A 12,879-nucleotide genomic window follows, 5' to 3' on the forward strand; every position below is an offset into this window, starting at 1 on the left:
ATAAGTCCAAATCTATCAAAATCCATGATGAATTAAAGAAAGAAACCAAAAGCTTCCTAAAGCCCATAGGGTGATCTCAAATCTATGGGTCTTATATTGGAAAGTTTTCATGTCTTGATTACTGGAATTCAAAATTCAATTCAATTAATTACTCCCTTAGTTAAAGTGACACATTTTCCCAAGTAACCACAAGTTCTATATATTACTCTACATTTTGGTAATTGGAACTAGGAATTAAATTGAGTTTAATTTTCTTTAAAGTTTCCACCAAAAGTTTTATTGTTTTCTCTTTTCGCTCTCCTCTCTTTTTGTTTTCGGTCATATAGAAGCAAGTTATCAAAGAAAAAAACAGTGAAGCTATAAAGAAAAAAAAGGCTAGGTTGATGATGACCTTTGCAAAAAGAAGATCCGAAAAATAGTGTGGCTAGATCTTTGCTATTAAAGGCAAGATTTCAAGAAGAAGTTTCAAAATTTTCATGCCAAATGTAAAAAGGATCTGTCTAGATCAGAGAAGAATATCTTTGTGACTAAAGCTCAGTTCTATTTTTGTTCATCCAAGAGAGAAAATAGTTACTGGAGCTACGAAGAGGAAGAAGCAAATATAAAAAGGTTAGAGCTGTTATGGATCAGAGAATCATCAAGAGTTGAAATTCATTCTTGAGGCTAAAGTCAAGATGAAAGGCTTAGATTGAAGAAGCTTGATGAGAAGGGTTGAGAGAAGTACATGCATTTTGATTTCAGCTTTGGTTTTCCTACTTTCTCTTTTCTGTCCGAATCGGCTATGTGATGGAGAAGAAGTTAGTGGCTTGGTTGAACCGGTTTCAACCTTGGAAGCTTTCCCTTTTATAATAAGGATGAACGGTCAAGAGTTAAGACAAGGAGAGAAAACACAAAGTTCTATCCTAAGCTAATCGAGTTCTTCTCCTTCAATGAGTTTCATTTTGTTTGTTTGTGTCTCATGCTGAAAAAGACAAACAGGTGAGGTTATAAGAAAAAGCTAGTGAGAGAAAAAACCGTGAGTAAAATTAAAGAAAAAGTCATAAATGTCTCAAAATTACTTTGTACATCTGTATGTTGTGTTTCATAATCCTGTGAGAATTCCCGTATAAGTTGGGTTAGCACTTTGCAGTTTAAATTGGTAGTTTTAGGAAAGAATTGGTGTATATAATCTGATGGTTATAGTAAAATTTCGTCACTATTGTGATAGATACTAGATATAGGCTACATTTCACTTAACAACTAAATCAGAATACTGAATGTGATTCTCTCTTTCTCTTTTATTCTATTTCTGTTGCGTAAGAGACAAAATTAAAAAATATCTCCTAATGTTATGAGACAAAAAAAATGTCTCATGACTAGTTATAAAATAAAAAATAAAAATATATCTTGAAATTATCTTAAAAGACAAAAAATAATATTAAAAAAAAGGGTTAAATATTTATAGCTAAGTTTATAATTTCTGCTTTTTTTTAATTAAATATTTTCAATTACTATTTTAAAATTCATGTGTCTAATAAAAACTGTGAAAAAAAAAAACCATGTGTTTATTGCTCGCACACATGCAAGATTTGAAGATTATTTGAGATAGATTTCACCTGCAATGAGAAGATGAATCCATTCACATGTTTGGATGGAAGTATAGTATTCATATGAGTAAATTAAATCGAAGTAAAAATCTTATAAAATTAGTTAACTTACTTAAAATCGTAACAACAACACATTTTAAGAGTGAAATTAAAATTCTAATTACTATATCATTGTAGCTAATAATATCGTCAACCATGTACAATAATGTCTCAAAACAAAATACTCTCTACCAGGAAGTATTTTCCTTTCACAAAACAAAACATGTACTAGGTATTTTCACAAAACAAAACAAAATACTATACTACCTATTTTAAAAAAACATGTACAACCGAACAAACTGCCACATGATGGTTTTTAAGTGTGTTCAAGTGTGTTCGAAAAAGAACATTTTATTTTTTATTTTTGACAGACAGACGGAATAAAGTGTGATTTGGAGAATTTGAAGGTGCTGCATTGACCAACAGGAAAGCTTTGGTCGCATCTATCTCCATGACCTCTCTTGTTAATGTAACCTGGATAATCAAATCTTCCAAAAGGTACTTCTTCTACCAATGACAACTCAGCTTCCTTTGCTAGCTTCACTATTTCCCAGTTACAAAAAGGGTGTGCTGTCTTGTGTGTAACATGAATTTCTCCACCTTCCTTTAACATCTTCCTAGCACTCTTCAAGAACCCTCTTACAACCTGCTGGTGAAGCCTGAAATAAAAGTAGTACACTCTGTTAGCTCAATAATCAAGCACCCTCATGAAATGTTTTATTTCTTGTTAAACTAACTTACATAATTTGCAGCCACTCATGCTCTCTTCCATGAAATCCAGCATGGGGAAAATTGAAGACTATTCGGTCAAATAACTTGTTCTCTAAAAGTGGGTGATGGTTCATTATGTGGCCATCTACTTCATGCACAAGAGTACACCCAAGATTCTTCAACTCATCCAAGTTTGTTGAAGCTCTAGAGTATTTTCTCACTAGTGACTCTAATTAAAGAAAAAGAGTTGGAACGAATACAAAAACATCAGGAATCAACCAACATAGTATGGAATTGATGAATGAATATGCTAACAAAAGCTTAGTTTTTGTACCTTTGGAGTCAAGGGAAGTGGCAACAATGTTTGAAGCTGAACCAAATGCCGTTGCCAAACTAAGTGCAAATGAGAAGTCCCCCTCTCCGACAAGAAGTATCTGATGACAACTCTTATAGTGCTTAATTCTTTTTACTTTCATTTTACTACTCATGCATTCGAATGATACCATAAACTACATTGTAACTAGTTGTGCAAATACTGATACTAGTATATATATAGTCCACATTGATTAGCTTACTCATCCATTTTCCGAGAAAGTTTAATTAGGTGTTTACAGCTTCATTTTCCGAGAGGCAATTGCTTAATTGCTGAGTTTGTCTGTGGATAAGATATGTTATTCTCATTCATGGCATTGCACAAATCACAATTGAGCCTTTCAGATGGGAGTGGATTCTTTCCGGTAGAAAAAAAATCGAATGGTATTCGGTGTTTAATTCCACCCTTCATTACTTTCTCTCTCTTATATATTTTTTAGTCTCACTTATAAAATTAAAGGTTCATTTTCTACAATAGACATAAAAATGAAGATGATCCATTTCCTTTCAGATACTCGTTACATCGCTCGCCAGTGAAATTATAATTTTTTTTTGTTGCTCACCTATTCCCCAGAAAAATTAAAACCTTAAATTTATTATGCCAAACATTTATTTAAAGGCGCCGAGACAAATACATTGAAATATAAAATCATATTTAGCAAATAAAGATATAAACATAAATTTTATGTTAAAAAATATTGAATTAGTGTGTAGATATTAACAAGAAACACAATTTTTTTTTCATTTTTTCTATCAATTTTTTATTATATTTTTCTTCTTAAAATTTTTATATGAAAAAAATGATAGTAAATTAAAGTTTTATAATTTTTTTTATGTTTAAAATATCACTAATCAAAATACAAAAACATTAATTTTTGTATCCCTGTCTTTTGTGACATATTTCCAGAACGTATCTTATCCTGTTATCGTGATTAAATGCAGTTATTTGCTTTATTTTAACGTCCATAGTTAGAAATAATGAGTATAGGAAATGAAAGTTACCATGGTTAATTTTTTCGGAAAAAAAAAAAGCTCCTAGTCCTTATTCTTCGTGTATAGATAAAACTTAGTTTTGAAGTCTCAGCTATTCTCTATAGTCCATACCTCACAATAAAAATTCAACAAATATAAATGAAAAAATAAAACTGTCGCATTGACAGCTTTTTTTCTTCAACTTTTTTAACTTATTCACGAAAACAAAACGATAAAAAATACAGTAAAAAGTTTACGGAAAAAAAAAGGCACACTACATAAAAAATGGCATGATACATGGTATTCAGAGTCTGCTACAAATGCCTAAACTCCAATAAACTACTGATTATTTAACAGGCTCAGTTGCTCTTAAAACTAATCATACGGATTCCTAAAATTTTTCAAGAGGTTTGGAATGTCATAACCTAACATGTCATCTACTGCCTGTATCATTTTTGGTTTCAATTTCTCAAACTTATCAAAATTATAACCACTTAGAGTCTCTCTGAAATGTTCAACATCTGGGAAGTCTCCAGGAGGTAGATGAAACTCCCTTTGTACCTGTTTCAAATTTTACAGTCACTTATGTGCTGATGCACATTACCATTGTTATAAAAGTCTATGCAGAAATCCTACCTTTCCAAATGCTGCAGCCAGATTATCAATAAGCTTTTGCTGAGCTTTAGCTTTGCCCATCATAGCAGGCATCTCCCTTTTAAGATGACTGATAATGTAAGCATGTATCTTGGCAGCTCGTGCCCGTTTTACAAATTCGTTGATCTACATAAACACAAACAATATCTTATTATTTATACGGAGCAGCAACTTCAACAAACAAAACACACCTAGCAGAGTAGCAGCAATTGACAAAACATTGGTTAAATACTAAAATATAATAAAGAAAAGCAAAGTTAGATGGATGAACTCACTCTTCGATCACAGGCCTTCTTTGGTATATCTTTTAGGTCTGAAAGAAGGTCCTCTTGTTCTTTTTCAAAGAGTTCCTTACCGATTGGACCACTGACAGCATCATTTATGGGTTTATCGTTGAAGGAGCTGACAGAATAAAGTAATTAAGCACAAACAGCACATGGCAATCTCATGATCAAGAAAAATAACTCGGTGATCAAGTCTAAATTGCATAGTACATGATAAAAGGTGGAAAAAGAATGAAAGGTAAACAAGTCTTCCTCCAATAGAACAAACATAGCCAAAACCATGTGATTGTAGAAACAAAGTGTCTCTATCTCAACAAGTGAAACACTTAAGTTATGGCAATTGTTTAGAGATACACGTATAGAGTAACCAACCCGATATACACACGCATGACTTCAGGTGTATTCAGCACCTTCCCAAGTGACCACATCAATGCTCCATAAACTCTCATTAGCTGCAAATAAGCGCAAATAGTGGTTAGGTTTCCCCTTAACTTGTTGGGTCGATTTAATGAGTAAACAGATGGCAGTTTAACTATACATGCTCTTACTTGTTGTGTATCAACTTGGTCTGCCTTGTTCAAAACTACTCGAATTTTGTCATCATGCCCGCGCAAGGATGAGATCACACGCTTGAATTCATCACTAATATCAAGCTTGTGAGGATCAAACAGGAGGAGTATCAAATCACATTTGGCAGCAAACCAAGATGTTACACCTGTAAAATCATATGCCCGTTGTGTTCGTTGCTTTTCTCCGGATAAAACTCCAGGACTGTCCACAAATGTAATGTGGTCCAGTAGCTTTGGATGATTGCAAAAAGGGTAAGTCCAACTACCAAGGGAAGATCTCTTAAACATTTTCAATGGTTCTAGAGCACCTTACCGGATGAGGCATTTGAGAGCACTCAAATTTTGACAAAAATGCGGTGCCAAAACTTGTAAGACCACTAAATGGCATGTCTGCTTGGACAGCAACAGTATTTCCAGGAATGCTTCTCTCGTCAGGTCCAGACTGTACAATAGTACTATTTGCTAGTTAAAATTAAAGCGGTAGTAATTTATTTCCCAATTACTTCAAGATAGTTACATTATTAGATGTTCACAAACAACAATGATTCAAATAATCAGAAACTTGGCAGTTATTCTACGATACAAAGTACAAAGTACACTGTAAAGCATTGCACTCAGATAAGTTGAATCTTGTTGGTAAAATCAAATTGATTAGTTAATTCAAACTAAGAAAATCTTGATGGTAACAGAATAATTGGACAATTTGGCTCGTACCATGACAACAACAAACCGATCAGTTGTAGGCTCTGGTCCAATATGGGCTCCTGCAGTCAGGAAAAAACAAGAGAAACGTAGAAACATTATTAATAAATTTTTGAAACAGATATCATGAGCAATTCCATACATATCGAGGACACACAAACCCTCAAAGCAGAGAATCACTTGCCTGGATAACTACTTTTAAGTAGATGTTTGATAAATGTTGTTTTACCAGTTGAGTATTGACCCAAAAGCATAACCATTGGCTTTGCTTCAAAGTCACTATTTGTCTGAGTGTGAAAAAAATTTCCAGTCAATAAATTAGCAATTTTGTATTACTTAAAAAACACTAACATTAATAGAAAAAGAACACAAACTAAAAAATGTATTTAAGCGAATAACTAAAAGTTGACACGAATCTTTCAAAGTACAAAAACACTAAATTACTGACCAGTAATGGGGATACAAAATCATTAAAACGATAAGTAGCTTCTAATGGCCTCAACTTCTGGATGTAGAGTTTCTTCAAGCCATCAATTATTGAGGTCACGGAGGAAAGTGAAACCTGTAGGCATGTATTTGGAGGAAGGGGGGAATTAATAACAAGTAAGAATGTATTGACAATATATAAGAACTGAAAATAGCAAAGAAGCAGCAAAACCAAAAGTAAAAAGAAACTATAGAAATGCCTGTCAATAGTTGAAAAATGAAATGAATATTCCATATGAAACAGTAACAAAATTTTTACCTTTTTTGTTGACTTAGAAGAGAACCAACTACTTGAAGATGGTGATGGCTGCAATGGAGAATTACCTGCATTATTGCTAACTACTGAAACTGGATTTTCAAGACGAAAGAAGGAATATAGAAACCAAAGGAATACAAATGCCCATATTCAGTAATAGTGGGAATAAATTACCATTTGAATCAACTTCTTTTTCTTTATGCCTTTTCTTCTGGATAAACAAAACCAAATAGTAAGCACTTTCCCTAAATAAACATTCAGATATCAATCACCACAATAATACTAAAAGTTAGAAAATACTTACAGCCATTAATACATCCAAACCATCCATTGTGGGAGGTTTCAAGTTTTTCAGCTCAACTGAAAAACAGAAGTTCACAATCAACATATGCCAACAGCAACAAGAATTGCCATCATGAAGTCTTCAACTACTAAAAAATATATATATTCAAACTAAACAACGGCAAACAAATCTAGAAGTACAAAAACTCACCATCACTAGAAAGAAGATCTTGTGTTATTGGTTGGCCAGATTGTGCCAAAGAAATTAGCTACATTTCAAAAAACGTAAGCACTCAGAAAGAGTTCAACATAACATTCCAACTAAAAAATAACATGAATTCACCTGCATAGCAATGATGAACTCTGCAAAACCAAGATATCCTTGTCGCTTCGAATCCGCAATAGCCCACACCTTCAATTTTGGCAAATTTGAGCACACAAATAAACAATTCAGTTAAAACTTGAACTGTGATACATATCAGCTAAGCACAACTCCTACAAACCACTCAACCATTCATAGCCAGCTAGCATCTATATAATCAGAAGCTAGAGAGTTCAAAACTAATCAAATATAAAGCTGAAACTAACCACTATCATTAGAATCAATAATTGCAATGAAAAACAAAAAATACAAAACCTGCTTAAGATCCTGACGAGACAAATTGGACATGGCGAAAAACTTGGTGGCATCACTCCCCGTAATGCGGCCATCGCCATCTGAAAATAGAAAAAAAAAAAAAGCACAGTATAAATTCATCGATTTTTGAACACGAACATCACATCACACCACAATCAGCAACACCAAAAGATAAAAATTAAATAAACTAAAATAATTGAAAACTCTGCGTACCTGAATCGGCGTAATTGAACCACTGCTGGTAGATGATCTGGTTCTCTTTGGAGCAGGAACCGATTGGGATCGGGTCGAATTCCATCGATTCGCTGCGTTTGGAACGCCTTTGGAAACGCGACGGTTAAGATCTCGTGTCGTTTACTACTCTTTATAGTTTATACTTACGTTCGGCAAAGTGGAAACTAGAAAACGTGACTGTGTTCAGTAAACGACGACGATGAACTCCACCAGCGTCGTCGTTTTGGGAGTGGAAACCCGAGTTGGAGGTGAAGCACTATTTTGCTGCTTTAACGAACCCTTTTATTTTATTTTATTTTATTTATTTATTTATTTCATGTGAAGTTATGTGATGGCGCCAAACATTAAGGGGCAAGGTTTTTTCTTATTACTTTAACTACTCCTTGAAGCTTAAGCAAGCTTAACGTTAATGGCAGTTTGTGCCACCTCTTGCTTTGTTTTATCTTCTAAGTTCGCTATATTATTTATTTTTGACTATTTGAGGATACATGCTTTATAATTCTCTATTGCAAGTATCAGAACTAATAACGTGATTACATTTATCTTTATTGATTATGACGTGATTACGTTTATCTATAAAATATTAAAATGATACATTTGCAAAGCAAAAATTATAGCCAATAAATAGATGATTAGATGGTATTGTTTTAATTATTATTATTATTAGTCAACAGGTAAAATTCGAATACTAGATATTTGTTAAAATAATTAATAAATTAATTATTAGACCAATTTAAATTAATTATATTATTAGTCCTGTTATTATTATATATTGTATACATGAGTTCCGATCCAGCTTCTCACATAATTAAAAAGTGTAAAATCTTTTTTTATATATAGTTGAGTTTTAATTTTGACTCAAAAAAAAAAAGAGTGTTCAAAAAGATGATAATTAGGTAATTAAATTTTTTTGAATATTATCATTAAAGATAAATAATTAACTCAGCCGCCATCTAAAAACAAAAATTATAAAAATTGCTAGACCTAAATATGCCACCAAAACACAAATTATCCATTATATTTAATTAAATAAAAAAAACCATCTCAGTCAAATATGACATCGAGAATATAAGAGCTGAAACTTCAAATGAAAACAAAAATCTAAAGAAAAAGGGGTAAAGTCTAATTACATGTAATAAAAAACAAAAATGAAACCTCATCTTCTTTGATGAAAAAAGGAACATATTCAAATTTGATTGCCAAAATGTTGCATTACTGTCACGAAATTAGAGCTACAAAAAATTAAAAGATCCCACGCAAAAATTAACACCATGTGACATAGTGCATGATTTTGTTTATAATTGAAACGTATAAAAATATATAGATTATAGAATACAATTTTGTTTTTGTTTGGTCAGATTTTGGGATTATTGGGCTTATAGAATGGGCTTATAACAGGCCAAGTAAAACTACATGAAAGAAGCAAGCCCAAAAAAATATGAACAGATTTTGTTCCTCAAAAAACAAAAACACTAAATGACCAAAAGTTATATATAATTAAAAAAATAAAAAAGTTCCAAGTCCAAAAAAATAAAATGAAATAAAAAAGTTATTTTTTCTTCTTCCAAATATTTGTGTTCTGCGTTGTGTGGATAGATCTTAGATCCAAACTCTTACGCTCTTCTTCAGCTGATTTCTACTTCACAAATCACAAGGTACTCTCTTTCTCTCTCTCGATCTCTTCAATTTTGTTGTTCGATATTTAGATCTTTGCATTCCCGTCTTCTCCCACTTTTTAAGGGACCAGTTTTTTAATTCTTTCATTTTCAATTTTCCGTTTGCTTCTATTCGTTGTCTTTCTTCTATTATATATCATTTGGTTATGGTTATGGCAATCTCAAGTATCGAACCAAATTTTAGTTTCAATAAGAGGATTTTATCAGGTATCACAATAATCTTTAACAATCAAGCAAATATATGGGATGGGTTTTGAGCTACTAAGACTTTTATGCTGGGATTCTGCCCTAGGGTTTATGTTTTAACGCCGCTATTGGAACATAGGGTTTTGGGAATTGTTTCCTCTCTTTTTTTAAATTGTTATTGTAGATTATAAGTTGTTCTTTCAGTAGATGCTACCTTGTTTTGGCACATTTTGTTTTCATTAGATTGAGATTACTTTTAGATGCGCTATACTGCCATTTATCACATGCTACTATATGGAAGATTTTAGTGACGCGGGATAAGAGAGTCAGATATTTTTGCTGATATGTACAAATTTATGATTTGATAATTGTACATGACTCTTTTATACTGTCATTTACCAAAATCAAAACTGTTTGGATGTCAATGGTTTTTCGCTATATGACGATTCTGTTGTCGACTGTTCGCCATGTTTGATTTATGGAGTTTTAGAAAAATGCAAAAATTATTTCTCAAAATAAGCTTGCTAAATGGTGAGTTTGGTATGTATGTGTTGATGGCAGAACTATGCCTTCTCAAAAGGTTGAAACGGGTCATCAAGACACGGTCCATGATGTTGCAATGGATTACTATGGTAAGAGGCTGGCTACAGCCTCATCTGATCACACCATTAAGATTATCGGGGTGTCCAACAATGCCTCTCAGCATCTAGCTACCTTGGCTGGTCACCAAGGACCTGTTTGGCAGGTTGTGTGGGCTCACCCGAAATTTGGTTCTCTACTCGCTTCTTGTTCCTATGATGGGCGTGTAATATTGTGGAAGGAGGGTAATCAAAATGAATGGACTCAAGCTCATGTCTTCGATGATCATAAGTCTTCTGTTAATTCAATTGCTTGGGCACCTCATGAGTTGGGTCTTCGCCTGGCTTGTGGTTCATCAGATGGGAATATCTCGGTGTTCACTGCCAGACCAGATGGTGGGTGGGACACTTCAAGGATAGATCAGGCTCACCCTGTTGGCGTAACTTCGGTGTCTTGGGCTCCCTCAACAGCGCCTGGTGCTCTGGTTGGTTCTGGCCTTCTAGATCCCGTGCACAAGCTATGCTCGGGTGGCTGTGACAATACTGTGAAGGTGTGGAAGCTCAGCGACGGGCAATGGAAGTTGGACTGCTTCCCTGCTCTTAAGATGCATACGGATTGGGTTCGGGATGTTGCTTGGGCACCCAACTTGGGACTCCCTAAGTCCACCATTGCCAGTGCGTCGCAAGATGGTAGAGTGATCATATGGACCGTGGCCAAGGAGGGGGATCAGTGGGAAGGAAAAGTTTTGAATGATTTCAAGACCCCCGTTTGGAGGGTTTCGTGGTCCTTGACTGGCAATATATTGGCCGTGGCGGATGGTAACAACAACGTTACCTTATGGAAGGAAGCTGTAGATGGTGAGTGGCAACAGGTGACAACCGTTGAACCTTAGGATCTGAATTTTTTTTATTCTTTTTTCCAGGTCTTGCATGTTAATTTTGGATTATGGTCCTTAGAGCTTACTTCTTAAATATAGTTGACATCACATTTCATTCCATATTATACGGTTTGAGTAATTGTGCTTGGCAAGTTCCTTTAATGTCGTGATCCACTGAACACTCTGTGATTGTAAGATTGAAGTTGAATAGCATAAGCTGGTTTATGTATGGATTGGAATTTAGAAGGTCATGTCTCTAGGATATGTGTGACATTTCACTAGAAGTGAGTTGCATAAACTTGTGGTGCATCCTTTTTTATTTTGCACAAGCATGGATTAAATGGATAGTTCTCTACATATTTTAGTCTGTAAAGTATGATTACAAAACAAAATAGTTTTCTTTTTAAATTCTTCTGGTGCTGGAGGCTGTGACCTGTGAGCTGCACAAGAACTTAACAAAGGAGTGTGATCATTAAGTAGTGTTTTGTTTTCTATTTTTGTTTTTTTTTTTTATTTTGGTACTACAACTCTACAAGTTTAGCAAGGTCCTCAGTTACTCAGATTTTATTTATTGTCTTAAAGAGAAATGGACAAAAAGAAATAAATATATGTAAAGGAAAAACGACATGTCCACCACAAGGTGGCAGATAAATTATGGTTTAAATTGTAACCCAGATAATGCTAAGTCCACTAGGAGGACATCTGCAACATTAAAAAAAGTTTTGAAATGCTTTTGGTTTCAATTATAAAAGATAGTAGTAATTTCCTATGCACGAAAGAAATAAACTTAAGGGTTGAAATGTTACAAAATTGGGAATGGATATTGTTACTCTTGGAGATAGATATTGTCATTTTTGTTTGGGAGATGTTACTCTTAATCTCATTTTTGTTTGAAAGATATATATTATTCTCAATACAAAATTAATTATAATAAGATTTTATCAAATTAGAAGTGATATTATAAAAAACGATTATTAGTATCCATTTATGACAACAAAAAATGGCTATGATCTTACACAACTACTTTAGCCAAATCATTAAGGAAAAATAGTTGTCCAAGAAAATTAAAATAAATTATGAAATATTTTGTCATGTGAATGATTTTAGTTCTGACAAAATAGTTCTAAAGAACATAAAAAAAATTTGGCAAATTCTACGAAATGTGAATGATTTAGGATTAATTATAAGTGTACACAATATAATATCAACAATTAACATGTCACTTTGATACACTAGAACTCATCAACAATGAGAAAATTACAATTGATAATATTTGTCAAAATTTTCAACTTTCAAAAATCACTAGTATCTTTTTATCTTTCGAAAACTATTTCATAAATTTTTCAAGAATTAAAAGGTCTAAAAGGCTGATTATCCAATAAACTAATAAATCCTCTCTTTTCTTCTTTTCCTGGATCTGGAAAGACAAAACTACATAAATGCAAAACCAAAGAGAAGATGGAAATGAAGACCTTGGAGAAAAAAATATCACAAAAATCACGGTTTGTGGACCACAAATGTCAAGACAGGCATCAACTCCTACCTTAAAACATAATTCTAAAATTTGTCACTTACCCTTACCCCAATCAATTGGTAATACAACAGTGGAGGATATCATATGAGACAGATGGTTGTTCAACCTTGAAAGAAAGAAAGAAGAAAAATAACCCTCAACTAATAAGACGTGGACCAAATGTATACACTTCCTATTAAGAAAATAAGATCACCTACTCCAGTCTCTAACCATAATCCACCATGTGATCATGTCCTCCTTTTA

At 33.3% G+C, this 12,879-nt stretch overlaps 3 protein-coding genes across 5 annotated transcripts; 1 reads left to right on the forward strand and 2 right to left on the reverse strand.

Moving 5' to 3' along the window:
* Positions 1–1,983: 1,983 nt before the first annotated feature.
* LOC107496310 (uncharacterized protein At4g26485-like) lies at positions 1,984–2,812 on the reverse strand. The gene is made up of 3 exons (XM_016117538.3): positions 2,671–2,812; positions 2,367–2,565; positions 1,984–2,284 (listed from the first exon to the last, which is right to left on the reverse strand). The coding sequence occupies exons 1-3, from the start codon at positions 2,810–2,812 to the stop codon at positions 1,984–1,986; spliced, it is 642 nt and encodes a 213-aa protein (XP_015973024.3).
* Positions 2,813–3,928: 1,116 nt separating this feature from the next.
* LOC107496335 (EH domain-containing protein 1) lies at positions 3,929–8,252 on the reverse strand. Of its 3 annotated transcripts, none has more exons than XM_052252112.1 (16): positions 7,764–8,252; positions 7,551–7,630; positions 7,257–7,325; positions 7,125–7,155; positions 6,936–6,991; positions 6,806–6,842; positions 6,635–6,714; positions 6,338–6,451; positions 6,074–6,176; positions 5,902–5,951; positions 5,501–5,629; positions 5,167–5,418; positions 4,991–5,070; positions 4,610–4,736; positions 4,317–4,460; positions 3,929–4,241 (listed from the first exon to the last, which is right to left on the reverse strand). In XM_052252112.1, exons 1-16 carry the CDS (start codon positions 7,846–7,848, stop codon positions 4,056–4,058), a joined length of 1,623 nt encoding a protein of 540 aa, XP_052108072.1. In that variant the 5' UTR covers positions 7,849–8,252; the 3' UTR covers positions 3,929–4,055. The 3 variants fall into 3 exon arrangements, with proteins under 3 accessions (XP_052108072.1, XP_015973049.1, XP_015973050.1); XM_016117563.3 differs by having other exon boundaries at positions 3,930–4,241; positions 7,125–7,182; positions 7,764–8,251; XM_016117564.3 differs by having other exon boundaries at positions 3,930–4,241; positions 6,635–6,699; positions 7,125–7,182; positions 7,764–8,250.
* Positions 8,253–9,319: 1,067 nt separating this feature from the next.
* On the forward strand, positions 9,320–11,475 carry LOC107496334 (protein transport protein SEC13 homolog B). Its single transcript, XM_016117562.3, has 2 exons — positions 9,320–9,439; positions 10,208–11,475. Exon 2 carries the CDS (start codon positions 10,212–10,214, stop codon positions 11,115–11,117), a length of 906 nt encoding a protein of 301 aa, XP_015973048.1. The 5' UTR covers positions 9,320–9,439; positions 10,208–10,211; the 3' UTR covers positions 11,118–11,475.
* The last annotated feature ends 1,404 nt before the right edge of the window (positions 11,476–12,879 follow it).

The sequence above is a fragment of the Arachis duranensis genome, chromosome 7 (assembly GCF_000817695.3).
Source record: "Arachis duranensis cultivar V14167 chromosome 7, aradu.V14167.gnm2.J7QH, whole genome shotgun sequence".
NCBI lineage: Eukaryota > Viridiplantae > Streptophyta > Magnoliopsida > Fabales > Fabaceae > Arachis > Arachis duranensis.

Bases quoted from the DNA above. Each gene is read 5' to 3' on its own strand.
- LOC107496335 (XM_016117563.3), bottom strand. From the start codon at position 7,848: ATGGAATTCGACCCGATCCCAATCGGTTCCTGCTCCAAAGAGAACCAG. The intron at 7,631-7,763 runs GTACGCAGAGTT...TTCTATTTTCAG, and splicing joins GTTCAATTACGCCGATTCAG to ATGGCGATGGCCGCATTACG. The intron at 4,242-4,316 runs GTAGGATTTCTG...AATTTGAAACAG, and splicing joins TGGCTGCAGCATTTGGAAAG to GTACAAAGGGAGTTTCATCT.
- LOC107496310 (XM_016117538.3), bottom strand. From the start codon at position 2,812: ATGAAAGTAAAAAGAATTAAGCACTATAAGAGTTGTCATCAGATACTT. The intron at 2,566-2,670 runs GTACAAAAACTA...TTCTTTAATTAG, and splicing joins CACTTCCCTTGACTCCAAAG to AGTCACTAGTGAGAAAATAC. The intron at 2,285-2,366 runs GTAAGTTAGTTT...CTTTTATTTCAG, and splicing joins CATGAGTGGCTGCAAATTAT to GCTTCACCAGCAGGTTGTAA.
- LOC107496334 (XM_016117562.3), top strand. From the start codon at position 10,212: ATGCCTTCTCAAAAGGTTGAAACGGGTCATCAAGACACGGTCCATGAT.